Source organism: Pan troglodytes, chromosome 7 (genome assembly GCF_028858775.2).
Source record: "Pan troglodytes isolate AG18354 chromosome 7, NHGRI_mPanTro3-v2.0_pri, whole genome shotgun sequence".
Classification (NCBI taxonomy): Eukaryota; Metazoa; Chordata; class Mammalia; order Primates; family Hominidae; genus Pan; species Pan troglodytes.
Genome location: NC_072405.2, coordinates 98,437,883 through 98,460,881, shown reverse-complemented (window position 1 = coordinate 98,460,881; position 22,999 = coordinate 98,437,883). Strand labels below are relative to the sequence as shown.

The 22,999-nt window shown below is 33.8% G+C and overlaps 1 protein-coding gene across 1 annotated transcript in view; it reads left to right on the top strand.

Moving 5' to 3' along the window:
* MMP16 (matrix metallopeptidase 16) overlaps positions 1 to 22,999 on the top strand; it is a 287,268-nt gene that overhangs the window by 134,174 nt on the left and 130,095 nt on the right. The window contains exons 2-3 of the mRNA XM_001136497.8: positions 1,273 to 1,421; positions 11,987 to 12,109. Of these exons, the coding sequence (XP_001136497.3) occupies positions 1,273 to 1,421; positions 11,987 to 12,109 (272 nt within the window). The remainder of the gene's footprint in view (positions 1 to 1,272; positions 1,422 to 11,986; positions 12,110 to 22,999) is intronic.

The following is a 22,999-nucleotide window of genomic DNA, read 5'->3' as shown; positions in this document are numbered from 1 at the left end:
ATTTAACTTCTATATTTGCTGGTTATTTTCACTGGGAAAATATGTCTCCTGTTTTAGAAGTTGAAGTTCATAAAGGAAGAATATCAGTTATTTGGGAAAAACTACAATTTCATAGGATGGTCATTTATGTGATAAATAGACTGAGGTAGGAAGGGTAACACATGCTGGCAAATAGCTTTCACTAAATAGCAAGGCTTCTATTTTTATGCCAGGGACAGAATTACTTGGCCCTTATCAATTTGAGAGGTAGTTCACTAAACTCCAAGAAATCTTAGAGCCCTATAGAAGATTGAGGTAAAGGACAGCAGGATGGGATGTGGCCTGAACATATGATTGTGCATTTAAAATGAATCCATAGTGTTGTAAAACTGGAAAGCATCTGCTCCCTGATGGAGATATATGTTTTTTTCCAAATGCCCTGCATTTGTATTAACTTTTAAAATTTAACCTTAAATGACTCCGAATTTTTGCTCCAATCACAATTAGAATGTGAATTCAACTATGATTTCTTTCTCTGTCCTCCCAGAGCCCCCTTCACCAGGGAAGGTGGGGGATAAAAATCATGAGACCCTTAAAGAGAGGTCTAAACACTCTTAAGATGATAGCTGGATTTCTTCTACAGGTGAAAAACTTGGTTACTTGTGTGATTTAGATTAAAGTGAGTCACCATAAATAAATGAAGAAAGAATATTCTTTACCTGGTAAAGTCATCAAAAGATACCTCCCTACGATTGGATAGAATGGTTTTATGGAATTTACACCCAAAATGTCGTAGAGTAACATGGTTTATCTGTAAAGATGCTACACGTCATAGCTGGAGTCACTGGTCAATTTCAGGAAGACGGCTTTTTTAATGTGGTATATGCACATTGACTGCCCTTTACAACATAAACATCTCAATAGAGTCATGCTGTTGAAAAAGCATCCTTCATTTTGGGAGGTTGAGGTCCTAGAGGACAGGGATAATCTTACTTAAGTTTTTATCCAGTATTTGCTATAGTATGTTATACATTATAAGCTTGCAACAAATAATTACTCTTTTTTTAATTAACATTAGAAGGTATGTCAAAAAGATCCATAACAGTCGCTGCAATTATATTAAAATAACCTAACCTACATAATATATATATTACAAAAAGATCAAACACTTAAAATACTGTATGCCCTTGTGGAGAAAATGTTCAAAACTCTATTATAGATATACATTAATTACCAGAAAATTACTGTTAAATTGTAAAATTGATCTAAAAGAAACTGTACTTGTTATTGCAGGTTTGGTTACAAAAGTACGGCTACCTTCCACCGACTGACCCCAGAATGTCGGTGCTGCGCTCTGCAGAGACCATGCAGTCTGCCCTAGCTGCCATGCAGCAGTTCTATGGCATTAACATGACAGGAAAAGTGGACAGAAACACAATTGAGTAAGTAATGGCTCCCATCCTCCTTTCTTTTTGGTCCTTGAGCCAAACTAAGTAGTCTGGAAAACTTTATATGAACTCCACCAACCAGAAATGGAGTAATTTGTCTCATGAACTTTCTTTGGAATTATATAACCTAATTTAACCCCACTCCTCCAATATTTCATAAGATGTTTAAGGCCCAATGTCAGGTTTGCTTACCTGATTTTAGCAACATAGTTTCAAAGTAGTAAAGAAAATATGAATGAAATGTTGAGGTAGGTGTACAGTTGAAGCCACTACAAAAAGAGTGACCATGATCAACAGAGGTGGGTTGTGTGACTGATGAGAATATATTGTACACATGGCTTCCCAAATCTCTGTTCATTGATATCTTATTAGGAGCTTGAAATTGGCCAAATGGAAATATCTACACCCTGGAAACTAGGAAACAACACAAATTAGGGCTCTTATTTTGGGTAGGAGGGGCAGCGTCAGAGAGCCAGTTAATAGTTTACTAACTCCCCACTGCTGACGGTTCTAAATCAAAGATAGGTTTCACTGGAAAGTTACTTCTTTCAATTTCTTGTTATCAAAGGGCTTGTTCTTATTTTTTAATAATTTTGCTTTTTAATGATTGGTTCATCAATCATTCATTTATTTATTCAGCTCTTTATTGGGTGCTTTATCTGTGAAAGATAAAGCATGTACAGATTCAGAAGGCATAATCTCTTCATCAAAGGAGCTTAATTCTTATCTTCTGCATAGATAGACATAATTGCAAATGGTATTACCACAGGTACACAGTAAGTTTTGTAAGATTATGAAACAGCATTACTTTTCTGGACAGCAAAGGAAGAAGTGATTAATTTTTTTCAGTAGAGGGAAAAATTATTTGTGTTTTTAGAATCCTTGATACTCACAAAGTTTACATATTTTTTGTTACTTAGTTTGATCATGGTACATCAACCCTCCACAATAGGAAAGACAAGCATGCATTTTTCTCTGCTTTCTCAAATAGAGGAACTAAATGTCAAAGGCTAAGTGAACTTCAGAGTAGTTGCAGAATCCGTCTTTTGACATTTGATCTGGGGAACTTGCCCTGCTATATACCTTGAGAAAAGACATACTGTTTTTCTTTTTAAACCTTAAATACCTGGATTATCTAGACTTAGACATCCTTAATTAATTCTGACATATCAAACTAATTTAATACATAATTTAAAAATTTTGCCATCTAAGTTTGCAACATGATGTTAGTCATAATTTTTCTATTTTATCAACACAGGAAAACCTTTATAAATAATAAAAGCTTTGAGATAAACTTCAAAGCAGTTTGGAAACATAAATACATTACCTCCCCTAGTACTTTTGAGAGATGCATAAATATTAACTTTGATCTACGTCTTGGAAAACAGAATCAAGAATAAAAAGAATGTGTTCTGCCACAATTAGAAACTTGTTCTAAATATTGGGAATAGAGTTTTGATATTTTGGACCTGCTGCCCTCTAATCACTGCAATTCTCTCTGAATGCTATAATATCATTTTAAGGCATAATATGCCCCTTGCCTTAAATAAATATAGTTTTAAGTTAACAAGCAAAAGCCTCCAGCAAATCCTGTGTTTTGCTGCCACGTATAGTACCAAATTCCATTTAAATTGTACTCCTCATCACAGCATTTTACAAAGTGCTGTGGACAGCGTTCTTGTTCTTAATGGAGAGCTGTTAGCTTCTGATTCACTTTCTTGGAAAATATGACGCAATTCATAAAAATACAAATAAATTGAGGACTTGGGAAACAAATTAGTTCACATTGTTTGAAGGTCTAACTTGACTATTGCCAGAATAATAAGGAAGTATGTAATACTTATTACTAGTTATTAAATTTAATAAAGTGGAGTCCTAGAAAAGGTACATTTCCGCAAGTTTTGTGAGCTCCTGTTGGTCATTGGAAGGACTTGAGATGGAAACGTTTGTTTGTTTTCTGAAAGTGGCTGGAGGAAGGTTTTTGTGAGGAGGTAATGGAAGAGTAATGTGCACAGGTTTTATTTGGGCCCTTCATATGGAAAGGGGTCTGAACAGTTTGCTGTTCTCTGGCAGGAGGATGTAAAAAATGTGGAGGAATAGAGAAGGACACAGGCCTTTTTGGGGGCACAGAGTGGCTCAGATTCCAGACCAGTAAAAATGATGGTGTCAGTGCGTGGGAGTTAAAGTAGCATTTCTGTGATAGGGCATTATAGAGAAAAGATCAACTATATAGGCAGCCCATAATTTAAAATCAAAGGGACTTTTTTCCTTGTTTGTTTTGGTTTGGAGCTGTATTGTTTTTGTTTTTATTTGAACAAAGCCATGTTCTAATTCAGGTTTGGATTTTTCTTGGTGTCTTTTTAGGAATTGGTAGTGCATCTTTCTCTTCAGAGTATTACACCTGGCAGTTATTTCTAGGTGAAACAACTAAAGCCTTGTTAACTCCTCCTCATCTTCCCTTCCTAGCCTGCCATGCCTCCTCTGCTCCCTGTGTCTGCTTGGAGACTTCATTCTCATTGTCACTTGAACTAGAAACCCGGTGGCTTCATTTGCTTCCTGCCTATTTTTTTCTGCTGTCGCATCTCTACTCTTAAGGTGTTATTGATCAAGGTACTCAGCTGAAATAGTGTACTATTTTTGGAAGTATAATCCCCATCATCATGATATTAAAGCTATCATCTGTGCTTTTGTAATCTTGAATGTGTGGTAACAATCCATGCTGAAATCACACTCTGTTATATTACGGTCAAATTATGAGGTATGAATTTTTATCTGACACTTATTACATAAAATATGGACTATAGTTATAGATCCAAATTATTCCTCAGTATTAATATAATGTCTTAACCATTTTCGATGCTATGAACTCTTGTCTAATTTTAGACTCTTGTCAAGATCAATTGTTTTTATATTAAATAATTATATCCTTTTTTGGCAGATAGACATGGGATGCATTGAATCTGTAATTACTGGGTAATTAAAAGTAATGATGACAATTGCAGTAATCCCTATATTATGTTGAATAAATTAACCATTTTCAAACAATAAATTAAGGTATTACCTTAAATGTCATATAATATTGCCTTAATATTAATTAACAATGGTATTAGAGATCATAATAAATACTTATTCCCTCCCACAGAATGAGTTCATCAGTGATTCTTTTAAATTATAGATGCATAGCTAATTTTTGGAAGCAAGCTCCCCTAAATTCTTTAATGAATGGAGCAATCTGTATTATACATAAAATATATATATTTCGCAAGGAAACAAAAAAATAGCAAGGCAATAAAGAAAATGAGTCTGATATGTTTTATAATTTTAATAGTAATTTTTTCATATTAGTTTATCTTTTATATGTGCACAGTGGCATGCACTCAAGTGTGCTTGGTGAAATATTTCTTTTCTAAATTATTTTTAATTATTATGGATATATAATAGTCCTATATATTTATAGGGTACTTGTTATGTTTTGATACAGGCATACAGTACATAATGATCAAATCAGGGTAGTTGGGGTATCTGTCACCTCAAGCATTTGCCATTTATTTGTGTTAAGATCATTCCAATCTTACTCTTTTAGTTAAATATGCAATAAATTGTTTTTAACTGTAGTCACCCTAGTGTGCTATTTACTACTATCCCTTATTCATTGTATCTAACTACATTTTGTACCCATTAGCCACCCCTTCTCTTTATCCCCACCTCCCTCCTATCCTTCCCAGCCTCTAGTAACCATAATTCTAGATAATTCTAGTCTCTGTCTCCATGAAGTTCTTTTTTTGTGTTTTGTTTTGTTTTGTTTTTTAGCTCCCACATATGTGAAAACATGCAATGCAATATTTGTCTTTTTGTGCCTGACCTATTTCACTTAACATAATGTCTTCCAATTCTATCCATGTTGCTGCAAATTACAGGATTTTATTTTTTATGGCTGAATAATATTCCATTGTGTATAAATACCATATTTTCTTTATCCATTCACACATTGACAGACATTTCAGATGATTCCATATCTTAGCTGTTGTGAATAGTGCTGCAATAAACAAGGGAGTGTAGATATCTTTTCAATATACTGATACCCTTTCCTTTGGATATATGCCCAGCAGTGGGATTGTTAGATCATATGGTAGTTCTATTTTTAGTTTTTTGAGGAACCTCCATACTCTTCTCCATAGTGATTATCCTAATTTATATTTCCATCAGTAGTGTATAAGGATTTCTCTTTCTTCAGATGCCCCCCAGCATTCATTATGGCCTGTCTTTTCGATAAAAGTTTGTTTAACTGGGGTAGGATGATATCTCATTGTACAGAAATTTAACTTAATTAAAATTTATTTAAGGTTGAATAAGTAGATTTTTCAAGTCATTTCAATGAAACTATAGTGATATTTGGATTCCTAATTTGATAATTGAAATACTTATTTAGATGTACCAAGAACCCCAACATTTTTGGCTTATCAATATGTTTTATGATTTTTATTCTTTTGTCTAAATTGCCAAGGGAATATTCTCTATCTTCTTTTTCAGTTTGGATATAAAAGATATGTTCTTAATCAATTGATGTTCTTCTTTTTATTTCTGAATATACCCATGGCATTAAAACACTATCATATTATAGGATGGGTCAGCCCACGTTTTGGTGGCAGCAGAAGGAAGGTTGATAGCTAGTGAGCAGGGACCTTAGATTCCTATTCTGAAAGGTAAAAAGTTGAAAGAATTGGTTAGAGCTAACACCGAAATTGTGTTCACACTGAAGATCATAGTGGCTTAATACAGTTTTGTTCTTGCTCAGGTATTTAGGTACTTTAACTTTGCCATTTCAATCTTGTGAATAACCTGTGTGTCTATACAGGCAGTTAATGAGTCTGTAGATAAAAGAAACTCTGGACTGGAATGAGCTGTCAGCCGCAACATTTTTAGCCCTAAGTTAATTTACTTTTAAAAATCTTCCCATGGCAACTGGACTTGACTCTATGAATACAAATAAAACCTAAGGATTTTTTAAAGTAATTAAAATAAGTATATTTTTAAATTTCTGGAAGGATCTTTTGGGGACTACTATAAATAGTAAATATTATTCATACTTTTAACTAAAACTTAGTATGGAGAATGGAAACTTGTTTAACATATTATCCTGGTGAATATTGTCTTAGAGCATGAATTGATAAAGTACAACATATGTATTTGGCAGTCATTTTCTTTTCTCATGGTAAAGGGAGGTGTATTTACACAGAGCCACTGTGTGGCAGAGCTCTAGCTGCAAGGGATGATGTTTCCCTGGTATTTTGTTGAAGCACGGCCTTCCTGCAGCACCAGTACAGGATACCCAGTACAAGGACTGTAACCTAAGGGCACCTCTTAAGAGTCATGCAGTGAGTGGCCTTATGTGTTTGGCATGAATGCCCAACTTATTAAATACTTTTTAAAAATATATTTTACTGAAGCTAATGGACACTTTCAGATGTATGTGTGTGTGTCTGTGTGTGTGTGGTACACCAAACTGTTTAGAAGCTTCTGGCTACTTTATTTACATAAAACAGGGGACAGTGAAGTTGTTTATTTATATTTCTATTATCAAAGTACCAAAAAAATCCCTGTTTTAAATAACATATATACAGGTCAAAGGGAGGTGAAGCACATCAATATTTGTACGCTGCTGCTGCTTCTACCATGACTACCACCAGTATAACTACTTCCTGATATTTGTAAAATAATAATAGTTATTAGAATTAGAATTGTAAGTTAATAATAGTAGTTACTGTCTGCTAGACACTATTTTAAGTGTTTAAATGATTTAACTAATTCATTCTTCACAATAACCCAATAATAGAGGTAATATTATCATCTCCTTTAAAGATGCGGAAACCGAAGTATAAAAAGAAACAGTAACCTATTGTCATAGGACTATTGAGTCAGCGAGGTAACTCTACAGTATGGCACCAGGATCCCTGCTTTCAATTTTTATACTGCTCTCAAAAGCACTGATTTAGATTTTTTTTCTTTTTAAGTTGAGTTAACTTAAATAAGGACATTAATGACCTGCCCACCTAATTTTAAAATTCTCTAAAATTCCCAAAAATTAAATCAGTATTAAAAATCAGTATTACGTTTATGAAAATTGAAGCCATGCCATTATTTACACCTTGATAATTACAAAGCTGCAGTGCCCCTTCCCCATGTCTTTGTTTGCTTTGGGATGTCAACTTAAAATTTCTCACAAATGAGTCAGTCAAGAAAAATAAAAAGCACAGTTATATGAGTTGTGTGTTGACACACTGAAAAAGTAACTATGTTTAAGCAGTGACACTGTCGCAAAAAAAGTACTGCCTGAAAATAACATTATTGAAAGCTTTATAAAAAGGTGGCGACTAGATTTCACCAAGTTGCCAGTTGGTAATAAGCTATATATATATATATATATATGTATAAAATACACTTATATGTTAACTTTGTATGTGGATATATATATAGTTATATATTCCTGTTTTTTGTGTGAACAGGTATATATGGGATTTATCAAATTGATATTTGAATGCTACTAACATTTTGGTGCCTAACAAATTTATATTATCTATTTGGGCAACTGGAAATGAACCTGACTGCTAGACTCTAACTGAATAAAAACATTAGCATGCCAGTTTTGCATTTAATATTAGACAACATTTCATGCATTGATGAGTCCTGTTAAACACTGAGCATTCTTTATATCCATTGGGAACTTTAAAATTTCCATAAGAAAGAACCTGCCTGCTTATGAAATCAAATGTTTAAAGTCACATACAAAAGTCTGAAGACCAATTTAGCTCGGATTCTTTGTCATGTTCAGTAGTGTGATGTGCTTTGATCATATTTATGGTATTTTACCTACTTTGAGAAGATAATACCCACTAATATCTCTGTGCCAGAATGTTTAGATACAAATATTGGTGAAGTTAACATAGAGTATTCTCAACTTTACCAATCTTCGTTCAGAGTTCTTTTCATTAAATCATTAGTTGATATTATATTATATATGTTATGCTTATTTCTTATGTGTAAATTATCTACTTCATGATTTTGTTTTATATAAGTATCCACATAATGTCTCTGCAATAATCATTTGTTCAAAGCACAGAGCTGGAAAAAGTTATGAAGTCCTCAAGAAATATATAGGATTGTCGAAATGATCAGTATATGCAAAATGACATATAGACTTAGTTCATTTGCTTCATGTTCCTTATTGGCGACTTCACTAGGCACTGACCTCATGCTTGGCTCTCTACTCTCACTCACAGGTCAGTGGTAGATAGAGACAGACACATACATATCAGGATACACATTATAAGACATGCTGCATTGGGGTGGTAAACTGTATCTATGTGAGTTGAATATTAAAGAATAATTAGGATTCTCAGGGTGAACAAGGAGTGAAAAGTATTCCAGACAGAGGTCATTGCATATAAGGGCAGGAAGAGGTTTGGTTCTGTAGAAACTCAATCGGATTTTGAGAAGGAGGACAGGGGACACCCTCACTAGGTAGACATAAATCAGATTCTTTCTGCAAAGGCATTTCATGCTCAGAACATGCAGAGAACACACTTTTGTTTTGGGAAAATGTATTATTAGTATTGTTAGTAGTGAAAATGAAGGAAGTGTTGAGAGTGAGAGATACAAGAGACATTTTGAGGGTAGAAGAGACTAGACTGTGATTGACTGAATGTGAGGAAAGAGTAGTGGAGGGTTATACCTGGATATCTAGTGTGGGTGTTAGAAGATGCTAAGGCTTTCAGCTGAGATGAGGCATCAGATAAATTGGTGCAAGTTTGGGGTAGGAATATCATGATTTTCTTTGTATTACATATAACATTAGAGCTGATGACAGGATATCTAGATGGAGGTGTGACAGCACTTACCCCATTATATTGTACTTTTTAAATGATACATGTCTTACCTGTGTGCTATGAGCTCAGTAAGGAAGGGGCTCTTTCTTTCTTCATCTTTTAATCCATACTTTCTTTTATATATCTTAGCATGTTGTAAAAGCTCAAAAATACTGTATGATGAATAAATCAGGATGAGATGGGTAAATGAACAAATAGTTAGAACACAAGCAAACAACTATATGAAGTGGGCAAAAGCCCAAGACTTATATAAGGGATTCAGCAGAAATGTCTTTTAGCACAGGAACCTAATAGTCCTCCCTAAAATATCTGTTCTTTGGGCCGGGCATGGTGGCTCATGCCTATAATCCCAGCACTTTGGGAGGCCGAGGCAAGCAGATCACCTGAGCTCGGGAGTTTGAGACCAGCCTGACCAACATGAAGAAACCCTGTCTCTACTAAAAATACAAAATTAGCCAGGTGTGGTGGCGCATGCCTGTAATCCCAGCTACTCAGGAGGCTGAGGCAGGAGAATTGCTTGAACCCGGGAGGTGGAGGTTGTGGTTAAGCCGAGATCGTGCCATTGCACTCCAGCCTGGGCGACAAGATCAAAACTCGGACTCAAAAAAAAAAAAAAATCTGTTCTTTGGAAGATGTACACACTTGACAAAGAAATCTTTTACTGGCTCCAACAAAAGCATGACATTACTGCCTTCATTTTTCAATTTTATACATACTAAAGTAATTTTAGAGACTATACCCTCATTGAAAATACATTTTATTCTGATAATAGTTAATTCTATTGTTTCAAATTTTACCCAACTATCCATTTCAGGTTTTTTTCACAGATTGCTTACTTAAATGTTTTCCTTAGCTAAATGTGAATGTAACCATATCCCACGTTAAGTAAATATATTCAGATTTCATAATTACGTATTGTTTGTTCTCCCAGTACTTTCAATGAGATAAGTAAAGATAAGTACCTACCTTAGGAATATTATAATTTTTTGAGAATATAATTAATACCCATATATAAAAGCAACTTAAATCATCGTAGGCACACCATTAATACAATTGTTAGTTAAATCAATATCTAGATCTTAAACTATGCAATAAAAATAACCATATCCATCTAGTCCAGTAATATTTATTTGTTAATTCTCCTATTCCAGGAGTTGTGCAAGATACAGAGAATACCAAAACCCCTTCTCTTGAGTGTTTTACAGTATAGTGAAATATCTCTCAAATTCAGTGTGTTTAGGAATCCCCTGGGAGTGTTAGTTAAAAATGAGAGGCCTCTGATCTCACCTCCTGAGAGCTCAATTCCATAAAGCTGGATACCCTCTTAGAATTTAGCATTTACAGGATGTATTTTTTAATTCGTGGACTTCAATAAAGGGGAAGAACTATTTTCTGAAGTAACTCTACAATGCATTTAAACTAGGATGGAATTTGTTAAATCTGGTAACTGCATGATCTACATTACTGGGATCAGAATAAGAAAACAGAATCTTTTAATGTTTTCTGGAAAAGTGTCATCTTTCTTAAGAAGTAAAAGTTATTATTTCACTGATGCAGGAAGTTATTATGTTTGTAAAAGCACATTATTGGATTTTGTTGCATAACATGTAAATTACTTCACGTGCAAATTACTTAATGTGTAAATGACTTAGAGAGTCATCTCTATGATCACTCCTTTTCCATTTAAAAGGTGTAGAAATTGTAAAGCAAATACTCCAAAAATTGATTGTTTTTCATTTCTACTTTCTGAACCATGTAATACTATGAATTTTCTGCCTTACCTTTGTAATTATTAAAATAAAGGGGCTAATAAACAGCAAAGTCACTTTATAACGCACTAAAGAAAAACTACCCCCCAAATCATGAAAATCTTTCTACTTAGATAAGGTGCAAGAATAGATAGAAAATGTGACAGTGGTCCAATGAGACTCTCTAGAAGAGAAATTAGACTATTTTATCCGTATATGTGTTAAGATTAATAAATTAAAAGCAGCATTTCCTTTTCAAATTTAAGTACATCAAACCTTAGTCTTGTGAGTGCAAAACCTCATATTCAGAAAAATATTTTTTAAGCATAGAATTTGGTTATTTATCAAATATTCAAAGCAAGTGGCTGCTACTTGGAAATGAAATAATGATCAAATGTAAAGAAGAAAATGTAGAGAAATGAATATTTTATTTGAACAAACAGTTGACTGCTATGTAAATTAGAACACAGTAGCATATACCCTCTTGAATCCTGGCATTTAAACTCAGGTAATAGATTAGAATAATCTTTGAATGTTAAAGGTGGAATACTCCTTAGTGGCATTTTATGAGTAACACTAGGAATTAAAGACTTGCCCAAGATTATATACCTTGTTAACAGCAAATTCTTAGAAGCTTTAGACTACCTCTGTCTATAGTTAGCCCAAAATAAATTAGAGAGAAGAAAATTATCCAAAGGATCTGAATAGTAAACTAGTGATTCTTGATAATTCAGGAAAAACTATGCTATCTACTTAGATTCAAAGTGCAAGAAAATTCACAGTGTTCCCTTTACTTTATATTTTGCCATTTTCATCATCACTGTCTCAGATTAACCTCTTAATTGATTTTCTTTTGAATTTAATGATTAGGGTTGTTAGTAAATAACTGGAAAATACTGCTTTTTTTTTTTTTTTTTTTTTTTTGCAGCTGGATGAAGAAGCCCCGATGCGGTGTACCTGACCAGACAAGAGGTAGCTCCAAATTTCATATTCGTCGAAAGCGATATGCATTGACAGGACAGAAATGGCAGCACAAGCACATCACTTACAGGTATAAGAACTCATGATTAATCTCCCCTTTTCCCCATATTTCATTACTATTTGTTTTGACACATAGTTTAGTATCTTCTGCACGTTGACTACATGTTAATATATAGGGATATAATGTTAACATAAGAGACTTAAAATTGCTATTGAGAGGAGAGTAAATTGTTCATTAGACACCCTATGTAGACACTCAGAGACACTTGGCCTCTTTTGTAAACTATTCCAGCTTCTTGAATAAATGTCAATGTTATGAGGGACTTTAAGATGAATGTTCTAACATATTACATTCTTTGACAAATATTTATAATCTCTAAAATAATCAAATAATAAAATATATAAATAACTGCTATTTAAACAGAATGTTGTTGAATTCATTAATCAGTGTTTAATATCAGTCTAACCATTTTGATTTTTATCTTTCTCTTAATTATGCAAGTGGTTTTGTCTTCAGTAACAGAAAGTATTTTCCAACCTAGAGTGACAATTGTTATTAATGGATTTTCACATTTATTTATTTTGTAATTGAACAACTGCTTACTGAGTCCCAGTATGAACAAAGAACAATGCTAAGGCCTGGAGATGTAGCAACAAATAAAACATGAGGACCCTGTTTGTCCTCATGGAATTTACAGTCACAAAAAGTTGAATAGTCATATAAATGCAATGCTTGTTATAAAAAGAAAGGACAGGATGCAAGAGAAATGTAAACCAGGGTCATCCAACCCATTCTAGAAAACCAGATGAGATCGCCCTAAAATAGCTTTTCAACTAAGACCCATAGGAAGGAAAGAACTTGTTAAACCAATGGGCAGGAGAAGAGGAAAGATACCTTGGTGAGAGGGTAGAATGTCAGGAATCATCTCTGTCAGATTATGTGAATAGAAATGATAATTTTATAATTCTTATTCTTCATGTAAATAACCCTTTGTGTATGATTAAAGATAAAATGAAAGCCTCAATATATTGGTTTTCTACTTATATAACTGGAACATGTTACTTGAACTTATTTTGTTTATTTTGGCGACATTTTTTTTTTCTTTCCATCACCCAGGTTGGAGTGCAGTGGCACGATCTCAGCTCACTGCAACTTCCACTTCCCAGAATCAAGCAATTCTCCTGCCTTAGCCTCCCAAGTAGCTGAGATTACAGGCGTGCACCACCATGCCCAGCTAACTTTTGTATTTTTTGTAGACACAGGATTTCCCCATGTTAGCCAGGCTGGTCTTGAAGTCCTGACCTCAAGTGATCTGCCCTCTTCAGCCTCCCAAAGTGCTGGGATTACAGGCATGACCTACCATGCCTGGCCTGGGAACACTTTTCTGTCTTCTTGTATATTTTTATGCTGTCTCTCACACAGCATGATCCTAGATTATTGTCTTATGCTACTTACTTTAATTATTTCTGCAGATAAGAAAAATCAAAGATGAAGAAGCTTTAGGCCAAGCCCATGAAGTTGGTATTCACCATCATTTAAATTTGCTCACAAGATATTTTTACTTCACATATTTGTTTTATCATCTCTACAATCTATATTTCCAAAACAGAGTTAAGAAAGTATTATACCAATAAGTTCATATGGAACATACAGTTATTTTCCCAATAACTGTAATATTTATGTCTCTTGTCTGGTGACCCTTTTTCTATAAGTGAAATTAGTGGTGACAGTGCTTTCTGAGAGGAAAACCTGGATTCTTTTTTCTTTTCTTTTCTTTTCTTTTTTTTTTTTTTTTTTTTTTTTTTTTTTTTTGAGACAGGGCGTCACTCTGTCGCTCAGGCCTGAGTGCAGTGGTGCCATCTTGCCTCACTACAAACTCTGCCTCCCAGGCTCAAGGGATCCTCCTGCCTTAGCCCGCTGAGTAGCTGGGATTATAGGTGTGCACGGCCATGCCCAGCTAATTTTTGCTTTTTTTTTTTTTTTTTTTTTTTTCAGAGAGAGAGTTTTACCATTTGCCCAGGCTGATCTTGAACTCCTGGGCTCAAGTGATCCTCCTGCCTTGGCTTTCCAAAGCACAGAGATTACAGGAGTGAGCCACCACACCCAGCCCATGGATACACCTTGAAAAGCATTTGTAGATTTTGATGAAGAATGATAGATTATTTTTCTGGTCACATGGCAGAATAGAAAGCCTAAAATATACTGCCGATTAGGGCAAACCTTGGATGAGATATGTTAGATTTTTAAAACTAAAATATATCTTAAAAGCATTGTTGAGCTGAAACAAAAGAAAGAAACCTAAAAACCAAAAGTAGAGGAAAATTAGGAAATTTAGTAGGCATGTGAGCATGTAGGTCAAGTAGAGAGATGTTGAACTTCTGTCTTAGCAGTAATATAGAGTATTAAATAATAAACTGCATACTATTACCTTAATAGATACAGAAAAGTAGCCAAGGAAATTTACCATCCATTTTTGGTAAGTAGGAATCAAAGCAAAGAACTACATTTTGGGCCGGGCGCAGTGGCTTACGCCTGTAATCCCAGCTCTTTGGGAGGCCGAGGTGGGCAGATCACTTGAGCTCCGGAGTTTGAGACCAGCCTGGGCAACATGGAGAAACCCTGTCTCTACTAAAATAAAAAAATAAATAAATACTAAATAAATAAATAAAATTTAGCTTGGAGTGGTGGCGCATGACTGTAATCCCAGCTACTCGAGAGGCTGAGGCAGGAGAATAACTTGAACCCGGGAGGTGGAGGTTGCAGTGAGCCGAGATCACGCCATTGCACTCCAGCCTGGGTGACAAGAGTGAAACTCCATCTCAAAAAAAAAAAAAAAAAAAAAAAGAAGGACATTTTGTTAAACAGAAAAATGGCATCTATGAAAATAAATACTACACTTTCGTTATATAGTTCACATATAAAAGGTTGGTAAAATCCTTAAGAGGCAACAGCAGTATCTGCTACCTCTCCTCTATTCAGCAACATTGTACAGCTACTAATAGAGGTAAAGAAAGAAAAGGAAGTAAAAGATACAAGATTTGAAAAGAAACTATCATTAGTCTCAGATTATATAAATTTCTATATGGTAAACCCAGAAGAAATTCTGATGATTGTTTAGAAATAATTAACAAATATAGTCAGCCTAAAAACAGATTTTATTTTCAGAACAATTTTTTATTTACAGAAAAATTGAGCAGATAGTACAGAGAGTTCACAGAGTTACTGCATACCCTCTCCTCTATCCCTTATATACTCCACCAATACAAATGGTTTCTCCTATTATTAACATCTTGCATTAGCATAGTAGATTAGTTAAAATTGATGAGCCAGTACTAGTACATTATTACTACTTAAGTTGATAGTTTACACTATGTTGTACGGTTCTATAGGTTTTGATAAGTGTATGATGTCATTTATCTACCAATACAATATCATACAGAATAGTTTTCCTTCCCTAAAAATTCAGTGTTTCACCTATTTATCCCTTCTCTCCTCTTCCAAAAGCCCTGGCCAGCACTGGATTTTTTTTTTTAATGTCTCCATCGTTTTGCCTTTTCTAGAATGTCATATAGTTGGAACTATAGAGAATGTAGCTTTTTTTCAGACTGGCTTCTTTCACTTGGCAATAGGCTCGTAAGGTTCCTTAACATTTTTCATAACTTGATAGCTCATTTTTTATTGCTGAACAATAATCCATTGTATAAATGTGCCATCGTATATTTATTCATTCACCTATTGAAGCCATCTTGGTTGATTCCAATTTGGGGAAATTATGAAGAAGGCCAGTATACACATTTGTGTTCAGGTTTTTGTGTAGGCATAAATTTTTAACTCATTTGGATAAATATCAGGGAGTGTCATTGCTGATCATATGATAAGACTACGGTTAGCTTTGTAAGAAACTGTCAAACTGTCTTCTGACATGGTTATCCCATTTTGCATTATTACCAGCAGTAAATGAGAGATACTGTAGACCTACAAGCCCCACCCCCAGCATATGGTGTTGTCAGTGTATTCAGTTGTAGTTATTCTAATAAGAGTTAGTGATATTTTTTCAGATAAAATAATTGAGATAAAACAATTATTGTAAATCAATTATGTTTATTAAGATAAGCAATTTTATTCATATAGATTCTTTTAATTTGCAATTCCCTGATGACATAAGATGCAGCTTTTCATATGCTTATTTACCTACCATCTCTGTATCTTCTTTGGCGAGGTGTCTGTTGAGATCTATCAATTTTTAATTGACTTGCTTGTTTTAAGATTTTCTGTATATTGTGTATATTAGTCTTTCATCAGTTCTGTTTCCAAATACTTTCTTCATATCTGTGGCTTGTCTTTTTATTCTCTTTAAAATGTCTTTTTCAGAGCAGAAGTGTAATTTTAATAATGTCCAACTTAGCATTTTCTTTCCTTCTCGTATTGTGCTTTTGGCGTTGTATGTTAAAAATCATCATTAAACCCAAAGTCCCTAGATTTTCTCCTATGTTGTATTCTAGATGTTTAGTAGTTTTATGTTTTGCATTTGGGTCTCTGATTTCTTTTGAATAAATGTTTGAGAGTGTATAAAGTCTGTGTCTAGATTCACTTCTTTTACTTGTGAATGTCCAGTTGTTCTAACACCATTTGTTGAAAAGATCATTCTTTCTCCATTGTATTGCCTTTGCTCAGTTGACTCTATTTGTGGTGATTGATTTCTGGGCACTTTCCTTTGTTCCTTTGATATATGTATTTGTTATTAATCCAATATCACCCTATGTTGATTACTCTGATTTTATAGTAAGTCTTACTATCAGGTAGTTTCTGTTGTCTGATTGTGTTTATTTTCTTAAGTATTCTGCTGGGTATTTGGAGTCTCTTGCCTTTCAATATAAACATAAGAGTTTGTTGATTCACACAAAATAACTTGCCATGAGTTTTGCTTGCATTGTATCTATAGTTCATCTTGGAAATAACATATAAATATTATATATTAAATATATAAAATATAGTTCATCTAGGAAATGGATATCTTCCTATTTATTTAGATCTTTGAATTCTTTCATCAAAATGTTATACTTTTCCTCATATGCATATTTTGATAGATTTATTTCTAAGTATTTTATTTTCTGGTGCTAATTTAAATGGTATTATGTTTTTCATATCAAATTTGAGTTGTTTATTGTTAGCATATAGAAAAGCAATTGACTTTTATGTATTAACCTTGTATCCTGCAACTTTACTATAATTGCTTATTAGTCTAGGAGATTTTTTGTTGTTATTGGTACTTTTCAAATAGAGGCTATATCATCTGTAAACAAAGACAGTTGTATGTATTTTTTGCTTCCTAATCTGTCTCTTTTCTTTTCTTTTTATTGTTGCATTACATTAGCTAATGTTTCCAGGATGGTGTTGAATAGGAGTGGTAAGAACGGAACTTTTCTGATCTTAGGAGAAATACGAATAGTTCTTCAACATCAAGTGTGTTTTAAACTGTAGATTCTTTACTAGATGTTGTTCATCAAATAGAAGTCTCTCTCTATTCTTAGTTTGCTAAAAGTATATATTGTGAATGGGTGTTGGATTTTGACAAATGCTTTTTCTGCCTCTGCTGATATGATAATATGAATTTTCTTCTTTTGCCTTTTGATGTGAAATATTACATTAATAGATTTTCAAATCTTGAATCAGCCTTGCATATCTGGGATAATTCACAATTTGACATAATGTACAGTTCTTTGTATAGATTATTCTATTTGATTTGCTGACTTTTTTGAGCATTTTTACATCTGTGTTCAGGAATGTTACTGATCCATAGTTTTTCTTTTTTTTGTATCTTTATCTGGTATTGATATCAAATAGAGGGATATTGGAAGTCTCCAATTATAATAGTGCTTCATGCATTTTTTTGCAGTTCTATCAATTTTAGTAACATGTTTTCTTGCTATATTGTTAGGCACTTGCACATTAAGTATTGTAATATCTTCTTGGAAAATTGAGACCTTTATCATTATGTAATGACTCTTTATCCCCAATAATTTTCTTTTCTATGAAATCTGCTATATCTTAAATTAATATGGCTTAGTTTTTTTAATCTGCATAAAGATAATATATCTTTCTCCATACCTTCACTTTTAATTTATCTGTGTCCTCATATTTGAGGCAGGTTTCTTGCAGGAAACGTATAGCGGGACTTGCTTTCTGTTTTTGTTTCATTTTGTTGTTGTTTTTTTTTACTCTTTGCTGTTTTTATTGGCATATTTAGTATTGACTTTTTTTTTTTTTTTTTTTTTTTGAGACGGAGTTTCACTCTTGTTGCCCAGGCTGGAGTGAAATGGTGCAATCTCAGCTCGCTGCAACCTCTGCCTCCCAGGTTCAAGCGATTCTCCTGCCTCAGCCTCCCGAGTAGCTGGGATTACGGGAATGTGCCACCATGCCAGGCTAATTTTGTATTTTTAGTAGAGATGGGATTTCTCCATGTTGGTCAGGCTGGTCTCGAACTCCCAACCTCAGGTGATCCGCCTGCCTTGGCCTCCCAAAGTGCTGGGATTGCACGTGTGAGCCACCGCGCCCACCTAGTATTCACATTTAAAGTGACTATTGATGCAGTTGTATTAATACGTACAACATATGTAACTATTTGCTGTTGTTATTGGTTTTTTGTATTTGTTTTTGTCTTCCCCTCTTCCAGTGCCTTCTCTGGTTTTAGTTGACCATTTTATATGTTTTCATTTTCTCTTAGCCTGTCAATTGTCCTCCTTTTTACTGTTATTTTTAAGTGGTGACCTTGGGGCTTGCAATATACATGTGCAAGTAATCTAAGTCTACTTTCACATAACATTATACTACTTCACAGGTATTACAGATATAACAGAGTTTCTAATTTAATTCGTCTGTCCCTTAGAATATTCTCATTATTCATTTTATTTATCCATGTGCTATAATAACCCAATACATTATTTCTGTTATTATTTTGAAAAGTTATTGTTAGATCAATTAAAACTAGAATAATAAAATACTTTATTTTACTTTCATTTATTCCTTCCCTAATGATCTTTCTTTTTTAAAGAGATATGCGTTTCTGATGAACATCATTTTTCTTCTTTCTGAAGAACTTCTCTTACTTTTTTTTTTGCAAGGCAATTCTGTAGACAATAAGTGTTTTTAGTTTTTATTTGTCTAAGAAAGTCACTTTTCCACCTCACTTTTAAATGATGGTTTCACTGGATACAGATTTCTAGGTTGGTGGTTTTATTATTTAAACCTTGAATATTTCAAGCCCCTTTCTTTTTGCTTGCATGGTTCTTGAAGAGAGGTTTAATAGAATTGGTATCTTTGTTCATCTACAGATAAGGTATTTTACCCCCTTCTGGCTTTTTTCCAGAGTTTTCTTTTTGTCTTTTGTTTTCTGCTTTGAATATGATATGCTTAGGTATAGTTTTTTTTTATATTTATATTGTTTCATGTTCTCAGAGTTTCCCAGATCTATGATTTGGTTTCTGCTATTAGTTTTGGTACATCCTCAACCATTATTACTTATATTTCTTTCTCTCTTCTCCTAGTATTTTCATTGTGTGTATTTTCTCTCCAGTTCTTGGATATTCCGTTCTTTTTTTCATTCTCTTTTTTTCTGCTTCAATGCATTTACTAAAAACCCACAGCTAATATTACACTCTGTGAGATAGAGATTAGATACAATATATTGTCCTATCCCAGCTCTCTGTTTAATTCAAAGTGAAATATCCAATAACACCCAGAAATACAGAAAAAAGGAAAAGGCGACATATAAAAATAATAATTTACATGAGGTTATACTGCATAATAAACTTTACATGCTTACAAATTGGCACGAACTCTTTATTAGGTAAAAATAGGAAATAAACTTAGTACATTAAAAAAAGAGAAATTTTTCCCACAAGAATAAAAGCTGTAATACATGAAATAGGTGAGGATATGCAGAACTTGCCACATAAGGTGAGTAAGAAAAATCTTAACAATAAACAGACACAATTTTCAGTGACCTATTAATCACATAAGAATTAAACAACTATATAAAAATTAAATCTATCTGACATTCATTTCAATTCTTTTTTCAATTTGGGATGTTTCTATTGACATATCTTACAGCATATTTCCTTTGCCATGTTTAATCTAATATCAGCTCATTAAAGGCATTCTTAATTTCTGTTTGGATTCTTCTCTAGAGCTGCCATCTTTCTGGTTATGTTATCCATGTGTTTTCTTTATGTTGTCTACTTTTTTCATTAGACCCCTTAGCCTATCGATCAGTTATTATGAATTCTCATTCTGAAACTTCCAAAATGTTGGCCATATCTGAGTCTGGTTCTGTTGCTTGCTTTATCTCTTCAGCCTCTGTTTTCTCTTCCCTTTTGCAAAGCAAGCAACAGAATTGTTTGTAATTTTTTGTTGAAAGTGGGAAGATATTGAGTAATAGGAAATGAGGTAATAATCCTTTGATGTGAGCTTTTATGTTTATCTAGTTAGGGGTTAGGTTGTATTTAATGTTGGCTGTAACTGAATTTCTTCTAGAGTTCTTTTTTTTTTTCTTTGTCTCCTCCTGTCTTTAAATATCTCTAGAAATTCCTCTTTAAATACATACCGTGTCTTTAAACTATCTCATATATATATATATATCTCATCTTTAAACTATCTCATATGTATAATATAGTGGAGCCCTGTTGGTTTGCTGTAACATATTGTACAGAGGAAGCATCTGCAATCCTGTGATTAAGTCCTTTTTAGTGGGTCTGAGTATCTGAGCTGTGACCTTCTGACAAGTCTATTAGGCTTTTTGTTTTTCTTCGTTTATGTAATATACGAAGGCAAAAGGAGGTTGAGCTGTCTAATTATCTTTAAGCTAGATCAGATAATGCTTTGATAAAATAGTTTTCTTTTAACACTGGCATTTATTATGGAGAATAGAATACTCTTGGCATTATTTCAAAATTGTTGCTTTTTTTCCTCCCCATGCTGGAAGCAGGAGAGGATCTTTCTCAGATCTTCACTGTAAGAACTTGATGAGGGTCCTGGGGGTAAAACACGTAAAGTGTAGAGCTCTCTCCCCGCCCTCCACCCCTAAGGCTGGGACTTTAAGGGTTTTCCCTTCTCTTGGCTTCAGAGGCTTTTGCTCTTGATAAACCGTGAGTCTCTGTATTTGCCCCTCTCTCCACTTTTGGGGCAGAATTTTGCCCTATGACCTTATTTTTTTGATGGAATGAAGAAGAGTTATTTCAATTTATTCCGTTTTATTTCTTGTGAGGTTTGAAGTGATAACTTCCAAACATTTTATATATCGAAGCAGAGACTGCAAGACCATATCAGTCTTTTTAATAAAAAACCAACATATGAAATATATACACACATGTGCCCACATAAAAAGCAGTTCAAGTGTATAACCTTTACAAAGGCACCATTTAAAATAGACACAAAAATATAAGAGCTAAGAATAAATCCACAAAAGATGTATAAACCTTTTATGGAGAAAATTATGAATTTTTATTGAAGGACATAACAGACGATGAACAAAAAATGAAGAGATATATTTTGCTTTCAGTAGAAAGACTTAATATAATGAAAGTTTGACTTTTCCACAAATTCGATGCAATTCCAACAAAAATCCCAGTAAGACTTTTTTTGTATAATTTAACACACTGAATCAAACATCTCTGAGGAACAGTGAAGGCCAAGGAGAACATCAAAATGTTCCCACCCACAAGATATGAAGACTTACTTTAAAACAATACTAATTAAGGCAGTTTTGGGTATTAGCACAAAGATAGATTAATAGGCCAGTAATACAGACAACAGATCATGGAAACAGATCCTTGTATATATAAAAAATTGATTTATGCCAAAGTAGACTTTATAGATCAATTGGAAAAGGATTCACTATCTCATCTACAAAATTATTCTGTGATAATTGATTATGTGTATGAGAAACAATGAGAGTGAGTTCATACCTACCCCATACCATACAAAAACAATCAATAAGTAGTAATGGAACTAAAATGTATAATCAGCTACAGAGCTGTAAACGTTAGACAGCTCCATATATTGATACACTGTTTTCATTTTAGATACTGTCCTTTTTTGACCTGATTTCCAAACTGTTGGCAGTGTACCGTATTTAGTATCTCTGAATCCTTATTTACTCACTACACTTTTTCTTTAAATGAAAGAAAGGAAGGAAGAAAGGAAGGGAGGGAGGATTAAGAACTATTATATTCCGAACTGATTATAATTTCACTCATGCTGTGTTACTGTCCTGACAATGGCCTCAGCCAGTTTTAAGCATACAAGTAATTATGTTTATGTCTATAAACTTTCAGGTCATTGATAAACACAGCATCAGTTAAGAGTCTGTTTTATAGCAGGAAAAACCTGGGTTTGAATGCTCTCTGTGTCACTTGTAACCTGTAAAACCTGCAAGTTACTTAGATCCACTAAATCTTAGTGTCCCAGTGTGCAAAGTGAATATTGTAACAATACTACCTGTATTAGTCCATTTTCATACTGCTATAAAGAAATACTCATGACTGGGTAATTTATAAAGAAAAAACAGTTTAATGGACTCACAGTTCCACATGGCTAGGGAGGCCTCACAATCATGGCAGAAGGCAAAGGAGGAACAAAGGCACAACTTACATGGCAGCAGACAAGAGAGCTTGTGCTCTATAAAATAACAATCCTTTATAAAACCATCTGATCTCATGAGACATATTCACTATCACAAGAACAGCACAGGAAAACCTGACCCCATGATTTAATTACCTCCCACCGAGTCCCTCCCAGGACACATGGGGATTACGGGAACTACAATTCAAAATGAGATTTGGGTAGGGACATAGCCAAACCCTATCACTACCTCACAAAGCTTAGGGAAAATTAAGTAAGATAATGGAAAAAATAATGAAAGTAGCATAATGCTTGAAGTATGGTTAGTATTTAATATATGCC